At 33.6% G+C, this 18,550-nt stretch overlaps 1 protein-coding gene across 9 annotated transcripts in view; it reads left to right on the forward strand.

The window, feature by feature from the left end:
- Positions 1-18,550, forward strand: part of LOC148613191 (uncharacterized) — a 164,652-nt gene that overhangs the window by 60,740 nt on the left and 85,362 nt on the right. For all 9 annotated transcript variants that reach the window (XM_088586413.1, XM_088586414.1, XM_088586420.1 and 6 more), the window contains 6 exons: positions 6,636-6,718; positions 7,909-8,010; positions 8,711-8,821; positions 12,562-12,643; positions 13,790-14,576; positions 17,441-17,477. In XM_088586413.1, coding sequence (XP_088442539.1) covers positions 6,636-6,718; positions 7,909-8,010; positions 8,711-8,821; positions 12,562-12,643; positions 13,790-14,576; positions 17,441-17,477 — 1,202 coding nt within the window. The remainder of the gene's footprint in view (positions 1-6,635; positions 6,719-7,908; positions 8,011-8,710; positions 8,822-12,561; positions 12,644-13,789; positions 14,577-17,440; positions 17,478-18,550) is intronic.

Here is an 18,550-nt window from a genome sequence, read left to right on the forward strand (position 1 = left end):
CAGCATTTGACATCACTTTATCCAACCTTGCTTTCTGATGTGACAGATTTGGTGTTACTTGGACTATTTTTTTAGCTGTGTGGTCTTTGATCTTATAGCACTTATGCCTACATCTATTGCAAATTATTCCCTCTGGTTTGTCTAGTAGAAAATATTTTCTCAGTAATTTTGACAAATCTTTGTTTACTGGTCTTCTCTCACATGGTTTTGTACGTTTGTTGCATAATATGCAAGGATAGTTATGAGGACCAGAACCAGGCATCCTATGAAAATAAGAATACCTTTACAACCGTAAACTAAGACCTATAAGAAACGATATTCTTATTCGAGTAAAAAAACCGAATAATTATGGTAGTAACAAAAAAGAAAGAAAGAAAAAATAACACAACGAGATTTGAACTTTAAATAATATGTTCATGTTAACACCGACAAAACCACTCGACCACATCTGCATTTATTTACATGCGGCAAAAAGGTAACAATGCTTTTGACAGCCAGTTATGTGTTAAAAAATCATATTCAGAATTGTAAATAAATCGCAGTGTTTCAGCTGCTACATGTGTAGCATTAGTTGGAAAGGCAGAAAAAGGTGTGTATGGTTAATATATTAAATCAACACAAGGGCAATTTAAGTCTGGTTTATAATCAAACAGTAACACATATATTTGTACAGGCACATGTAAAATATTAAATAATTAAAATAAGAATAATGGAAAAAAAAATAATAATAAAATAATAAAAACTAGATTTGAACATTCAACTGCATAGAAAACTAGACACACAACCACTAGACCATGGTAGCTCTATAATCGATTTGTGTAAAAGATAGTCATATATCAACGCGGTCGGGAATGACAAAAGATTACAGGGTGTTCGTCTGCTAAATATATCCTGTTTTTCCATTTACGTCTGGCTTATAATCATACAGTAACACGTATTTACATGCATACAAAAGATTAAATAATTATAATAATAGTAATAATAATAATGTATAATATATATATATAAACAAAACAAAAACAAGCTAAATTCGAACATACAACCATCCATATGCATATAAACTGGCCTCGTAACCACAAGACCACAGCAGCTCTAACTCAAGTTAGACTAACACTTAGTCATAAATCGACGCCGTCGGGAATGACATAAGATTACAGGGTGTTTGTCTGCTAAATGTATCAGTTTTTTTTTCCAACATATTCTTATGTTATGACTGAAAATTTTCAGGATCATTTCAGTTGTACGAATGCTCATTTATAGTATACTACCCTTGATCATGAAAACGTTTTTCTCTGTGATTTCCTTGTTGTCGTTCATTCTTTCCATTTTCAACCTCAAATTTATTTCCTACTTTGATATTTTTATTTACATAACATATAAAAGTAAACAGTAGAAATTGAAAATTATTTTAATAATTGTTTTATTGTGGGTCTAGCATATCGTGGTCTACAGACAAAATTCGCTGACAACAATATGGATTCCGGACCATGTAAAATGCACTTCATCACACTAAAATATGATTCGGATGATTTAAAATAACTGATTAAGAAAGTTCTGACAAATATGTGCCTGTATCACCACTTTATCTTCAATCATCAAGTCTGTGAATCAAGTTGAACATCTTTTTCCGGATTTCAGCAGCAGACGATGTAGATGTTTATTTTTGGAATTACGATAAGGCCGCAGCTTTCGACCACGGTTTAACAGCTTTATTTTCGAGAACAAATACATTTAAAAATAAATTCACAAAATTAAATTATGGTCCTTGCATGCGACCACATTGAATTTTAATGAAATAAAACCTTTTTTAATCTAAAATGTGCACTTTTCCGTTACCGACGTTGATTCGGGCAAAATAATAAACGTCTTTAATGGTCAGACAATATGACTTCTTGGCATATTGAAGACTTTGATATATTGTGTTTATAATTATTGAGTTATTTTTTCTATTGGTAAGGGGGTAAAATTCAGGATTTTGCAGGGCCGTTTTTCTTAAAAAGCGTTTTTACTCCTTTAAGGTTCTGTATAATTATTCCCATTCCCCCCTCCCCCCCCCAAAAAAAAAAATAAATAAATTGAAGGGCCAACTCTCTGAGAGAGTTGCGGTCCTTGTAGATAATTGAATGTATGACTGACAATATGAAGCTTCTCTTGTTGGGAAATGACCTGTATGAACTAAAAAACTAAAAAATATTGGATAATTTTCATATACTTGTCTTTTTGGTGGATTTATTGTATAGTCTGACCACACTTCCACACTTGCAATAATGCAAAAACAATTTGGAAGATTTAAACAGTTTTTAGTAGAAAGTATGCATGAGTGTCCAGGTTTCATAAAAAAAAAATTTAAATTGAGATTTTCCTTAAATCCTAGAGTTTTTCCTCAAATCTCAAATTTCAGGTAATTTGATTGGTCCAAATTTAAGTTGAGGAAGGATTTGAGGGAAATCCCAGTTTGTAATTATTTATGAAAACCGGCTCTGATATTATAAGTTAGCCTCATCCTCCAACAGTTCTACTGTCTGTCTAAATAATCAGACTGTTACGGGAGCCAATAAAATTTTGTACGACTTTGCTTATCTATATTATGGGGAACTTAATAAATCTTTGTATCAAACCATATTTCTTCAGAGTTTTTTTGAAGTCATTCATCTGTTAATATTTTGTCTTGGGGTCAAAGTCAAATTATTGAAATGTGCACACTAGCTTATAGTGTGATTGAACTATCTGTGTCAGGACATTCAGGTCAAATTGTTTGAAAGTTCACACTTAGCATGCATTGTCTTGATTGAGAGCTATATTGGTCTTAACATCGAGGTGAAATAATTCATTTGTACACTGACTCTACAACTATTGTTTTCATTGGTAGGGGGATTTTCCTTTAGAGTCTTCACTTGCATCTTGTTCATTGAGATTTCTTCAGTGGTGGATGGATTTTCTATGTATGGTCTACATTTTCATATTGTTGTTTCAGTTATTTTTTAGGAGTGGTTTTATCCAGCCACAAGTGATCAACACAATGCCAAATCATACAGTTCTTGTTTTATGGCTAAACTATCTTATTTTAATTGTAAATATGGTAAAAGCAGGTGTAGTAGCTGCTTGACTCTTCCCATCCATTACACTTGGAACTTCTATTTGTGATCTGTTCAAAAAGCATAAAACAAACATTTACACTTTGCACCTGCAGGATCTACTTTTTTTTCAAAACAAAATATTTGAATAGGGTGGGATTACAGAATCTCAGCTGCACCCCCATCATAGAAGTATTGGAGTGGCACCGAGCTTTGCACATAATTTATATACATATTGAAAACTTGCACTTAATCTAGTCTGTCCCTGTAAATTTTGAATGACATATTATGGTATCTGTGTGCTGTATCTTCATTTATCTGCAGGTCAGATAAAAAGTAAAAAGCACTTTTTGTTTTTCATTGTTTTTTTAATGGTTTTACATTCTACTGATTAGTATATTGGAATTAACTCCTGCATCTGTCCTGATCTGGTCACAATTACCGACTCCCGATGGAACGATTGATTTTGTATCCAGCTAAAAAAAATGTCCATGCATGGGAAGTACATTGCAAGCAGTTCCGGTTGCTGTTTGGTGTCAACTTCCTGTTTGATGTGAAATATATTTAATAGGACAAAGCATGCAACATTATGTTAGGGAAAATCATACACTCATCTCCCTCTAAAAAATAAAAATCATCAAAATCAAGAACAATAACTCCTATATCATATACAAAATTAAGAACAATAACTCTTGCCTATACCATATACAAAATGAAGAACAATAATTCTTGCCTATATCATATGCAAAATCAAAAGCAATAACTCTTGCCTATATTGTATACAAAATCAAAAACAATAACTCTTGCATATGCCTTGGTCTCACTAACCACTTTTAATGTTTCCATTACTTTACATGTTAAAAAAGTAATTTTCAAAGTCTCACTGTGAATTCCCAGGACTAATGACATCTTAAAGTTGCATACCATTTTGAAGCTGGGAAAGTAAGGCTTTTAAAATCATTACGTTAATCGTACGTTGATTGTAGAAATTCTTCACTGAGTTTACTTGAATAAATAATACTGAAAATCCACATTTTTACCTTTTCTGCTAACTGGAAGCATGGAGGCAAATTACTCACACATGTAAACAATATTCATACACTCTTGTAGTAAATTACATACATGGTTTAAAAGTACACATATTCAGCTTTATTTTGACTACTTTTAATCAGAATACACACAAATAATGCACTTACAATACATAGGTCTAGGTTCAGTGTGTTTTTGGTACTACATAGGGGGGTGGCCATTTGACCTGGAAGTGGTTATTGAGACCTTAAAAACATTTTATGATTTTTTAATTTTTTTTTTTACATTTGAAGAAAACTTGTGGTATTGCAAGTCCAATAAGACCAAAACTATCAAAATCAGACATGGGACTACAAAGAAATGGCCATTTTGAGCTCACCTGGCCGAAGGCCATGTGAGCTTACGCCATCACTTGGCGTCCGTCATCATTGTGGACAAATTTTAAAAAATCTCCTCCTCTGAAACTACTGGACTGACAGGTTTTAAACTTGGCATGATTGTTCTTTAGGGTGCTCTGCAAAAAATGCCCGTTGGGATTTTTGATCCATGAAAAAAGATGGCCACTGTTACTAAAAATAGAACAGTGCCAAAATTTCCAAAACGATTGGGCTACTGATGTAGGAGTTACGGCCCCTGAAACAGTTTTTTTGCATTTTTTGCATGTGCAACTTTGAAAACCTTCTTAAAAAAATCCATTGCACAGAATTCAATGAAAGTTGATGTATATGTTTCTTAAGCTATCCCACACAAATTGACAGTTGGGATTGTTGATTCATGAAAAACATGGCCGCCATTACTAAAAATAGAACATAGGGGTCAGATGGCAGTTTTTTGCAAATAACTCAGAAACAGTTGCCTTTAGCAAATTTCTATAATGGGGTAGAAATGTTAAGCATCATGAGAAGGACCTATGCCGAAATTTTCAAAACCATTCATTGACTATTGTAGGAGTTACGACCTCTGAAACAGTTTTTTTATTTTTAATCCGTGAATAAATATGGCTGCCTATACTAAAAATGGAACTTAGGGGTCATAAGACATGTTTTTGAAAAAAAATCAAAAATTGTTGCCTTTAGCAAAATTCTGGTTCAGGTCATGAAAATGCTATGAAAATCATTTCTTGCATTTGACAATTTAGTTGATTTTACTTTAGCCTGTCTCATTCCTCCAGTTTTTCAAATAAGTAAATGGTTAACCAGGTGAGCGATTCAGGCTCTCTTGAGCCTCTAGTTATATCATGCTCCTCAGTGATATTTTTCCCAAATTACTTAAAATGACAATTTCAGGCAACTTGTCATGCCATTTTGATATCTATGATAAATCAAGAAGTTATAGTAGTTAATATCATTGATCATTATGAAAAAGGGACAGATTTCAACAATTAATATCATGCCTTTTTCTTTACTGTGTGATTCTTAGTCTGTGCTGTATGACAATTTGAGTACTCTGAATATCCCAAGCTGACATTAGGTATTTCAGGCATGATGTCAAGTTATGAGTCAGTTTTGCTGATAAAAATCTTGTTGCTATGTTGTTTTTTAAAATGCCTTGTACAATGCACCTCTTAAAAATATAGCCAGATTGCCAATATGTTTTTTAAAATGCCTTGTACAATGCACCTCTTAAAAATATAGCCAGATTGCCAATATCACTACACTGATTTTATGAGAAAATGGAAATAATGACCAGGAAAGGCAATTTTCCTCAAATTATGCATTTCTTTGAAATATGCCATAATTCAGCTTATGGTCTCACTAACCACTTCCAACGTTTCCATTACTTTACATGTTAAAAAAGTAATTTTCAAAGTTTCATTGTGAATTCCCAGGACAAATGACATCTTAAAGTTGCATACCATTTTGAAGCTGGGAAAATAAGGCTTTCAAAATCATTATGCTAATGATATGATGATTGTAAAAATTCTTCACAAAATTTACTTGAATAAATAATACTGAAAAGCCACATTTTTACTTTTTCTGCTGACAGCACGGAGGCAAATTACATATGTACACAATATTCATACACTTTTGTAGTAAATTAAATACATGGTTTAAATGTACACATTCTCAGCTTAATTTTGACTACTTTTAATCAGAATACACACAAATAATGCACTTACAATGCATAGGTCTAGGTTCAGTGTGTTTTTGGTACTACATAGGGGGGTGGCCATTTGACCTGGAAGTGGTTAGTGAGACCCATATAGAAAATCAAGAACAAGAACTCTTTCCTATATCATACACATGTTCAATATCTATAATTTTTATGTCAAAAGTGCAACAACCAAATGGCAAACTGTAAAACTGGTTATGTGGTCTGTTATTGTTTTTGAATTAGAAATAAAAATTGAATTTTGTGGGTTTTAGATATACATTTATCACCTCCTGTCTGATATTCATAATAACTGTTTTTAAAAACACTTTTGCAAATCAAACCATTGATCATTTGTGGGTGGGGGTGCCAAAATGAACATCAGGTTAATAAATGTTTAACATCAAATCAATCATATCCTTGATTACTATTTGATTGTAGCTCAGATTAGCTGTCTGCAGGATGATATTTCTAAAAGTGAAAAAGATGTGGAAATAGAAAAACTAAGATCATTTGAATTGGAGGTGAGTCAATTATTTTGTTATTAGAAACATAAGCATGTAAAAATTGGTGGATGACATTGCAAGAACTTTGTTGAAATGTTTATATAATAGGGGTTAAGTAGATGTTGATTGTCTTGTCTTAAATCTGTGCCTCAGTCAAAGAAACTGAATTTAAGCTGAAATAGACATCAGGTCTTTAAAGATTTCATTCATCATAGACTATGTCGCAAAGCTCAAGGATAAATGGTGCCAAATCCTGGGTATGTCCTGGCACTATTTTCAACGCAAATAATTACTGATTTTATTTTATTTTTTTTAAACTATTGAAAATTTAACCAATCAATGGAAGCAAAAGTTGGACTTGTTTTTTTTTTTTTACTTAAAAAAAAAAGGCAATATTGTTAAAAAATTAAATGTTGTTACTGAACTGAGTATGACAAGGTCCCCTGCATGACTTGATATTTGATATGCAGTTTTGTAATGTAAAAATAAGGAATAGTGGCAGTAATTGCCTTCTATAGAATAAGTGTTTGTATGTGTTGCAAATGATGTGGCAATTCTGCCTGATTCCTACAAAAAATGATCTATTTAATTAATTATGACATTAAAACAGTGACACTGCAGACTCTTTAGGTATGTTTTTCATTTAAACTAGTAATACTTTCTTACTTATAAATTAGAGAAAATGATGTCCTCAATATTGAGGACATGTAAAAATACCTTTTCCCAATTATTTACCAATCAAGAGTTGGAATTAGCTGAAATATAGAAATAATTGATATAGACTTGTGGTGTGAAGGGAGATAATTCAACTTTTACAGTGTATTTAAAGTATTGAATAAGTCAAACAGAGGTTTTTCGTTTTAGTTCATGCAGAATATTAAAGAAATAAATCACGGAAACTCTATTTTATCATTGTTTTACCACAGGCTAGCTATTAATGTTGCATTGTTTCACCCCAAGTGATAGCCAGGGGTTAAATAACAACTTAAAAAGGCCAGCCCATGGTAGAACAATGATAAAATGGAGCAGCCTATGTGTTGCTTGAAATGTTGGCCATGTGTTTATCACTTTTTTACCATGGCTTTGGTCTAAACGCCATATTTGAATTCATTACTTACTAGTCTGGTTCTCTTTACCAAACACATTTCTTAGATGGGCCAAAAATTCATTCCAGATGTTGTAATTGATAAAATCAACTTATTTTCAAGGAGAATCTCTACTCTTGCAAGCTTGCTAGACAGTTAGATCTAAAGGAGATTTTGAGACTTGTACAGAATGATGTTGATACAGATCCACAAGAAGACCAAGCTGTAAGTTACCATGGGGAAAATCCACAAAATGTGTAACCACATTTTCATTTTATCTGCAGATTTATATATTTTCATTGATTTTACTGTTTGATATCTTATATCTATGGCTTCTGCTATAATAATAAAATTACTGCCAGTTTCCAATTATGTTCCATCAAATCAACCCTCAGAAAAATGTCAGTTTAAACATCTCAAAAGATGATTAGGTTCACAGATATTTTCTGTCTGGACTTCAACATGTTCAAAACTGGTGTTATTTTGTATATTTACTGATTTTAGAAGATTAATTTATCCATCATTGTCTCAACTGAGATCTATATTTGTGACAATTTCCTTTTAAGGATTTAAATACTTCTGTGTTTAAGAATCAGACAAAATGTATAAAAAATGTGGCACACAAAGAAAAAAATGCCAGATTGTTTATCGCATTATCCAAGTGTATGTACCTCATAATCTCTAGAAATAACCATCTAAGTGTTTATGAAGTTTGCCTTTTTAAGATATTGATAGGTCAAATTAAGTTGAAATGTAGTATGGAAAAATGGTGGGAAAATTGAATGTATTTGAGGCATAAAAGAAACTAACTGAGAAAAATGATTTACCACTAATTTCACTGATTCTTACACAGAATGGTACTTTTAAAAAAGGAAATTTTGTTTGCCAGCTAAGAATTTTAAGTTTGACATTTTATCTTTTTAAGATGGAGAATGGTATTGACAACTCTTCAGACACTGTTAAGAGAAAGATCTTCAATGAAATCCTGGAGCTGAAGTCTGATTTACATCTCTCAGGAAATAAGAGAGGCACAATGGTACATTATCATAAGTATATTGGGAATTAAGGCAAAACAAATAATAGTCTTGTTTCCTCTTACCAGCAAGAAAAAAGTAGGGTAGGTAGGTTTGGAATCTTTTTTTCAAAGACATTTTACGTTGAATGAATGGCAGGGTTTGACAATAACTTTTTGTGATAGGTAGGCCACAGGACCATGTGATAGATAATTAGGTAGTCCTCAAAATTATTTTGTGGTCCTGTTCTTAGGACTAATGAAATTTTAAGGACTAATTGAGGTAGCCCAAAGGACTACCCATTGATATTTCAAGGTAGTCCTCCTAGAAATTGGGAAGGCACAGGACTACCGAACTACTGTAAGTGTCGAACCCTGAATGGGGGAACAATTAATCTAGAATTGAACCAAAATGGTCATAAAATGATAAGGGTAGGCAAAAAATAATAAGAGAGGTAGGTAGCAAGAAGCAAGACATATTATTTTTTTGCCTAACAGCTGTACGAGTCATCCAATCACTATCCAATATCTTACAGGTGATATCATACCAATCATACAATCACTGATCTGTAGTATGGTCACACACAAATAAAACCTTTGTTTGTATATTTCTCAGCTTCATTTGACATCAAGTGTATTGATTGTTATGATGAACTGTAAAATACCCTCTTTAGCTCACCTGACCAAAGGACATGTGCGCTATTGCCATCACTTAGCATCTGTCGTCGTCATCTGACACTACTTGACCATTTGAAACCAAACGTGGTATGAATGTTCCTTGGGGTATCCTGCATAGAACTGATTAAGGGATATTTGTTCCTTCAAAAAACATGGCTGCTGTTACTAAAAAAGAACAGTGGGCAGAAAGTAGTTTTTCGTATATGTCAAACTCTTTCAATTGCTGAAATGATCCTTATTATAAAGCCTTCAAAAGTTTTTAGGGATCAAAGTTGTCAGGCCACTCCTTATAAGAGTTATTGCCCATGAAAGATGATATAGTTTTCAACCAATATCTTGAAAACTATAATAGATAGAAAGAAACTTTCAATTGCTGAAATGATCCTTATGATAAGTTCTACCAAAGTCTTCTTGAGTTAAAATTGTTGGATGACTTCTTGTTAAACTAACTGCTCTTGAATGACAAACTTTAACCAGGTGAACTATTCAGGCTCCAGGGAGCCTTTTGTTTGAGGTCTGCCTAACTTTCTGTTAAACAGTAATTGCCCTTTTTGAAAGGTGTAAAAAAAAAATTATCCTACTTAAACCCAAAGGCATGCAAGTTTGTCAATCTAAGTTTGTTGACTTGAAATCTACAAAATCTTCATTTTCCATCCCATGAAACCATATATTAAACATACAATTTAAGAGGTGTTGGGGTATCCAGAACTCAACATGGCCAGGAATGAAAAGTATAGAGAGGAGTGAGGGTATCCAGAACTCAACATGGCCAGGAATGATAAGTATAGAGAGGAGTGGGGTTATCTACAACTCAACATGGCCAGGAATGATAAGTATAGAGAGGAGTGGGGTTATCTACAACTCAACATGGACAGGAATGATAAGTATAGAGAGGAGTGGGGTTATCTACAACTCAACATGGCCAGGAATGATAAGTATAGAGAGGAGTGGGGGTATCCACAACTCAACATGGTCAGCAACAATAAGTATGTAGAGGAGTGAGGAGTGGGGGTATCCAGAACTCAACATGGCCAGGAACAATAAGTAAAGAGAGGAGTGGGGGTTTCCACAACTCAACATGGTCAGAAACAATAAGTATATAGAGTAAGGAGGAGTGGGGGTATCCAGAACTCAACATGGCCAGAAACAATAAGTATAGAGAGGAGTGGGGTATCCACAATTCAACATGGTCAGAAACAGTAAGTACATAGAGGAGTTAGAAGTGGGGTATCCAGAACTCAACATGGCCAGAAAGGATAAGTATAGAGAGGAGTGGGGGTATACAGAACTCAACCGTAGGTGTGAACCCTCCGGTTTTTTTTTGCAGGAGTCTCCTGTAATTTTACTTTTGACCTGTAAAAAAAAGTTTCCCATGCTGAAGGCATCATTCTCCTTGTTTTAGGAATTCCTCCCGATAAAAACTTAATGTAATTGAGTTCATCAATTTTTTATAGTTTATTGTCCGCCATTTGTTTACGTCAACAACCTGTGGTTCATGAAAGAGCTTTATCGTCAAAACGTTTGGAACAGCTGATGGACATACAAGTTTCTCTAGAATTATCCTAACCCAAATAATCCAGTCCCTCTCCATATCCATTTCACTTCTTCTCCCTATAGAGTGATTTTAGGGAACGTAATATAATGACTGGATTATTTGTGTTAGAATTATTCATGTTCATTCTGACAAATGGCATGATTTACAATCAATTTGTACATCCTTGGCCAATCCCGGCAATGCTCGGAATCAACCCTTGGGTGTATTATAGATTCGAGGTAGATCCTGAGATTGACCAAGAAGTTGCGATTGGATTTATAATTTCGAATGGCTAGTTATAGTGGAATTCCACTGTTTTAAATCTGGGTTTTATCGTTACAATTCTTTTTTTATTGTATATTTACTTACAATTTTGATAATTTCCGCTTTGTTTTTAGACCTCATAAAATCATCCCTGACTCTTATTATTAAATACAGTTTCTATGTTCTATGAGGCCTACTGAATGATTTTCAATAAAAAGATTTTTATAAAAGAAATGTACATGAATCACTAATCATAAATCTCTGTCTTGGTTTTAAGGCAGAGCTGTGCTTTTAAAGTAAAATGGATATCAGCAGGACAAGGTATCATTTTTATCAGGGACCCAGAGTTAATGATACTTGAGAATTATTTGTCAGACCCTGAAAAATTCTACTGGACTATGTTGTGTTACTAGTATTGGAAACCAGGTTATTATTGTAAAACAAATGCTAAAAACCTGCAACCAGTTTTAAGGTCTACATAAAAAAACTGATAACAAGATGTGACAATAAAGCACACATACAGACAACTCTAAGTATGACTGCCGGACATTTGAACCATCTAGGAGGTAAAAGAAGTTAGATCAAGTGATCTTTTGTCAGTCAGTCAATATCAACAATTTTCACAACCTTTCTGGCCAAGATCAACATGTCCTACAATTTTCACTACCTCTCTGGTTAGGATCAACATGTCCTACAATTTTCACGACCTCTCTGGTTAGGATCAAGATGTCCTACAATTTTTGTGACCTCTCTGGTTAGGATCAAGATGTCCTACAATTTTCACAACCTCTCTGGTTAGGATCAAGATGTCCTACAATTTTCGTGACCTCTCTGGTTAGGATCAAGATGTCCTACAATTTTCACGACCTCTCTGGTTAGGATCAAGATGTCCTACAATTTTCGTGACCTCTCTGGTTAGGATCAAGATGTCCTACAATTTTCACAACCTTTCTGGTTAGGATCAAGATGTCCTACAATTTTCACGACCTCCCTTGGTTAGGATCAACATGTCCTACAATTTTCACTACCTCTCTGGTCATTGCATCGAGCCCATTTATTTTACTTTTATTGATTTCGACAATTATCACTATCATTTAATGTAGAAGGAGTACCTGAGGCTTAACATCTATAATGACATTTACATGTTATATTCATTGCTCACACTTTCTTTAACTGTTAATTTGATTATTTATGAAATGACTTCAAGGGGAGATTGTGTCATTCATACTTAAAACTGGATTGCGTTTTAAATTTCTGGTGAAACTGTATTACTTTATTTTATTTTCAGGGTAAAAGTTCAAAACCTGAATTGCCTCTGTGTGAGTGTAGTTGCTTTGGAACTAACAGTGCTTCAAGCTCACCACTTGTCGGTAAGTTTGAGACAGACTTTTCATTTTGTAATTTATGTTTTTTTTTTTTTTTTGTCTTTTTATATCGTGCCTTACAAAGTGGCAAGGTATAATGTGATACTTTCCAAAAAGTTGTGATCCGTCTGGTGGATGGTTTCCAGGTGATTACTTAATCACTGAATGTTTGTTTAAAACCTTGCACAGGTACATAATTTAATACGATATGATACAGGTTAAGTCCAATTTTCAGCAAAATCCAAAATGTAGTTTTCAAGTTAGGCCATTTTGAATATTTTGCCATCCCCCCACTTTCACCATTAATTGGTGGGGTATCACTTAATGTTCCATTAATGCCTTTTTCTATTATAATGTAATAGATAACTTTATTTAAACATATTAGCACATGATGATTACCAAAGAACTGTTCAAAGGGAGATAAGTCCATATTTTTGTCAACCTTCTTAATAGTGCATCCAGTATTTTTCTTGTATGAAAAATGTAAAAAGTTGGGAAAATAGTATTATATGGTATAAAAAATAAAAGAAAAATATTTTCAAATTGTTCTGAATATTTTTATAACTTTGCCAATCTTAGATACTTCCATGGTTTCCAAGTGGGGGCCATTTTTGTTTCAAAAAATAGGGACTTTGACCCTTAAATATGAGGAAAACCAGGTTTGCTGTCGATTTTATTATTATCTGCAATTACATCATATCTTTATATATTATGTTTGTTAAGTTACAAAGGATTCTCAAGTATTATATTACTTCAGTTTTCATGAAAACATGGAATTATATATGCCTGTCTTTCAGAAGCGTACTTGGGTATATTTCTGTTTGTCCACGTTTGTTGCTGAAAAAGAATTTGATGAGTTTAATAATTTTATACTACATCTTCATGGATTGATTGATTGTTGGGGTTTAACATCCAGAGGAAGATCTTTTCCCTTCTCCTTTGTTCTCTGATTTTTTGTTTTACAGTTTTAGACTTGTCAACAATAAAAAGAGATTGACAAGTATACCTTGTGTTTTAATGCATCTGTTTAACAGTTATTGAAAACTCATCTTTGAGTTAATTGTCCTTCTTGAATTTTTATGTGATATTTGAGTTATGGAAAATGTCAGCTTAGTTTATCTTAACGTTAAAAGGACATTTTGTTATTTTTAGAGGCTTTGACAATTGATTTCTACAACGGGAACAGACCAATACCTCAAGGACCACCTGAAGAAGCTTTAGTTAACAGCGACAGTGCACACTCACTCAACACATGCATTGCTGTTAAACTGAATAGTCTAGAAATGCCAAGCATTGATGGTGAGACAATGGAGACTTATAAGGCTTATAATGACCAGAACAGCCTGGACTTATTCAATAGTGAATGTGATACAAATTCAGGGGGTTTGCTAGTTAAACAGCACAGCCAGGAAACTTTGTGTGATGGCAGCTCTGTGTCCTCAGGAGTGACAGTGAGACAGAATAGACTCTCCTCTCAAGGTTCACTCTCTAGTCTTGATTGCGTCATTGATGGAGAATTCTCCTCTGATTGCAATGAGACTTCAGATAACCTAGAAAATGACCCTGGCTTTAAATCTGCAGATTCCAATGTAACACAGCGAAGACTGAGCTACCAGGCTGCCATCAATGAGGATTTAGATGATACATTTTGGTCAGTCAGGTCTCAAAACAACTCATTGACTGAAGATTCAGAAGGAAAATGTTTTTCGCCAAATAGTGACATTCATGGGAGCGGGGATTATAGAAAGTGTCGTCTTAGTGACAGGTTAAGTGTTACTGGAGATGATGATGTATTTTTAGATGACCCAGTAATGAAGTCAGCCGGTGATTACTGCTGGAATGATAACTTAGTTCTCTTCAATGATGATATTTCGTACTCTAGTCACAGTTTCTCTCACCTTTCGTACCCATTTCAGCCCCTGAGGCAGGACATGACAAGGTAAGCACTGACAATATATCAACCTTACTTTTGATAATTAGTTTCAAAGTTTTCTTTTGTGTAGCCATATAGATACTGTGTAAGTACTTTTATGTGTGGGTACCAATTTTTTTGTTTTTTAGGAAATTTACATCAGTTCGTAGAATTTTGAATCATGGATTTGACAACTCAATCATACAAAATGAATGGAAGATTTTCTTTTCCTTGGAAACCAAATATTTTTTTCTGAACCCACAAAAATTTGGTTGCCTCCAAACAATGATTTGTCCTTTTCTTGTCTAACTCATGTACTACGGTGAGGAAAGGGTGCAGTTGACTAATTCAGAAACTCTAAATGCATTCTGGGTTTGCCGTCATTCATGAGATTCCTGATCGGTCAAGTACAAGTACGCTTCATCAGCACATTGTTGTTTATGAGGACTGAAGTTGAATTTCTGAATTGGTCCATTGATTCCACCGATGAACACTGTATCTATCGCTGTATGATGAAGGATAATTAGGCCATCTTAAAAAAAATTTCTAGATTCTCATCCAACATTTCTCAAAAATAGAGGGTGGACGGGCAAATTTTATTTATCAATTTTTTTAAATTTTTTTTTTATTGCCATCACTTGTCATTCATCATTGTCTGTCATCGTCATTAACAATTTTTCAAAATTCTTCTCCTCTGAAACTACTCGACCAATTGGAACCAAACATTGATATGAATGTTCCTTAGGGTTTCCTGCATATAACTGGTATGGGGATTTTTGACCGTCTAAAAACATTGCCGCCGTTACTAAAAATAGAACATAGGGGTCATACAGTAGTTTTTCACATATATCTCCAAAACCGTTAGGTTTAACCAAATTCTTTCAATAGCTGAAATGATCCTTCTTTCTAGGACTACAAAAGTCTTCAGGCATAAAATTTGTCAGATGCTTTCTTATAAGAGCAATTGCCCTTGACAGGGGAAAATGACAGGTGTTGTTTTTTTTTTTTTACAGTTGTCTTGAAAACTATGATAGATTTAGACTTTCATTTACTGAAATGATCCTTATGATAAGTCTTCTTGAGTTAAAATTGTTGTACAACTTCTTGTTTAATTTATTGTCCTTGAAAGGCAAAATTTAACCAGGTGAGCGATTCAGGCTCCTGGGAGCCTCTTGTTATCAATTGAATTTAAAAATGTCGTCAGTATGAAAGAAAGTGACCTAAATTCTGGGAGAAAATCAAAATAAAATTTTTCAGAGAGGGTGAAAAAAATAGGTCGGAAGTGGATGAGAGTCTAAGACGCTTTTTATTTTGGCCTTAAAATTCCACTTAACTTTGTAATTTTTCATTTGATGGAATGACTGAGAATTTCACTAAAATCTCTTATTTGGCTGATTAATTTTAGAGTGTTGTATGTATAGATGGGCCATAGGTGGTAAGCAATTTTTCTTTTAAGTGTAAGTGTTTGTAAGAATCAGGCAAGATGGGAAAAATCAGAAACATGCATGTCAAAACCCCATCGATCTTGACAATGTAATATCACTCAAGGATACTTTATCTGTTTGAAAAGACCATTATTTGATCTCTGCATCACTGGCTTTGCACAGAATTTTTTCTATAGAATCTTGGGTCTCACTAACCACTTCTAACGTTTCCATTACTTTACATGTTAAAAAAGTAATTTTTTTGAAAGTTTCACTGTGAATTCCCAGGACAAATGACATCTTAAAGTTGCATACCATTGCAAAGTTTGGAAAATATGACTTCCAAAATCATTATGCTAATGGTACGATGATTGTAAAAATTCTTCACAAAATTTACTTGAATAAATAATACTGAAAATTTACATTTTTACCTTATCTGCTAACTGACAGCATGGAGGCAAATTACTCACACATGTAAACAATATTCATACACTTTTGTAGTTAATAACATATATGATTTTAAAGTACACATTCTCAGCTTTATTTTGACTACTTTTAATCATAATACACATAAATAATACACTTACAATGCATATGTATAGGTTCATTGCGTTTTTGGAATTATATAGGGGGGTGGCCATTTGACCCTGAAGTGGTTAGTGAGACCTTGGAAAAATTAGGTTTTTGACAGAGTTATCTGCCCTTGAAATGTTCATTTTTCAGTGCATTTCAATGAAATTGTAACTCCATGGTACAGCATAATATGGAAAATCTTGTCTGTTTTTCTTGATTCTGATGGTGCAAATAGTCAAATTACACTATTAAAAAAGATGGATTTTTTTCATACCATGTTTCACCTACTGCCTGATTCTTACAGGGACTGACACATAAGCTTGAAAGTTGAAGTCAACTTCCTGTTTCATAGAACTTACCCAATTTTCACAATATGTTTTATACAACCTAAATGTTGATTTCTCCACTCTACACAGTGAAATCTATTGTCCTCCACTGTGACTACACCATGTCTCCACCAAAGCAAAAACTAAATTTGTATCATTTCAATACTTCTTAATTATTTTTGTTTCATTTTATAACTGAAATGTTATGGAATTTTAAGAATCATGTAAACATATGTTTTGGTATGAAGGTATAAGGAGTTAACAGTGAACAAATGTTGACTGCACTCTGTAGGAGGAGACACTGTGACTTCACTCCATTGTGTTGGGAGAAGACACTATGACTCCACTCCACTGTGTTGGAAGGAGACACTGTGACTCCACTCCACTGTGTTGGGAGGAGACACTGTGACTCCATTGTGTTGGGAGGAGACACTGTGACTCTTCTGTGTTACTCAAAGTCTCCAATACATCCAAATTTGTGTTGACAGTGTACTTTTCCATACTGCAAGCTACAACTGTAAATGGACCAATCCTGATGTTTTAAATGTTTTGGTGATTTATTTTCCAGACCTCTGGAATCACATCAGGAGGAAAACAGTAAAAAAGTAAGTATATTAGTCCACCGTCTCTACTTGACACCATGGTGGTCACATGATAGTATGTTTACCTTGAGTTTGAAAGATCATGAGTTTGATACATTGTCATTGTAGCTATATGAGGAAGTGAATATTATGCAAAAATGAAATAATAAGTCTTGTTTTCTGCTACCAGCAAGAAAAAAAAGGTTGGGTTGGTAGGTAGGTAGGGATATTACTTATTTTTTCAAAAACAAATAGAAAGACAATATTGAATTATACTAATTGCTTGATGACCATAACATGTTTAAGGTAGGCACAGTAGCAGGAAACCAACAAAATATATATTTGGCCTTATTAAGCTTATGGAGAAATATTTAAGCTGCATCAAAAGATGTTAGTGAAATGACTGCATATATTTACCCCAGATTGTAATTAGTAGAGGTATTGACTTATCTATGAGGGTAATTGTGGTTGGAAGCCCTCTTTTGTTTAGCAAATTTTATTGATTTCTTGCATATTTTGGGTTAAGTTGATCAATGATAGCCTGGAACTATCCCAGGCCCTTTTCCAAATGGACAATAAAAATTGGAATGGATATGGTGAATACAAAATATATGTCAAAGAGACAAAAGCCCCACTGCCACGAAAAATGCCAACTTAATGTTTTGGAATCATCTAGTTTGCCATCATTCATTCCTTCTGTTCATTTAAATTCCATCTTTATTGGCTTTGTATGTATTATTTTGGTTATTACATGTACATGTTCTCTGTAGTACATGTCTGGTCTTTCTCCCTGGATTACATCCTTTTGATTTCTGCTAGAATCTTGGTTCCCTTGATTACTCTACTAAATATATACTTAATTAATAAAACAATGCAAAGCAATTATTATGTGGTAAGGTAGATAACTGAGATTTTTAATCAAGAAATACATGTAAAAAAAATCTTTGATCATTTCCTATTGAATTCCAGTAAATTAGGATTGTTAGAAGGTCATTCTACACAATTTACATGGTAGTAAAATAAATTGTATCTTTTGGGCATGATGCTTTTAAGTGGTCTGTCAGTCTGCTATCACCATTTCATATAGCATTCAAATT

This window comes from Perna viridis, chromosome 6, assembly GCF_037379345.1.
Source record: "Perna viridis isolate PV_CMFRI_1.1 ecotype Kerala chromosome 6, ASM3737934v1, whole genome shotgun sequence".
NCBI lineage: Eukaryota > Metazoa > Mollusca > Bivalvia > Mytilida > Mytilidae > Perna > Perna viridis.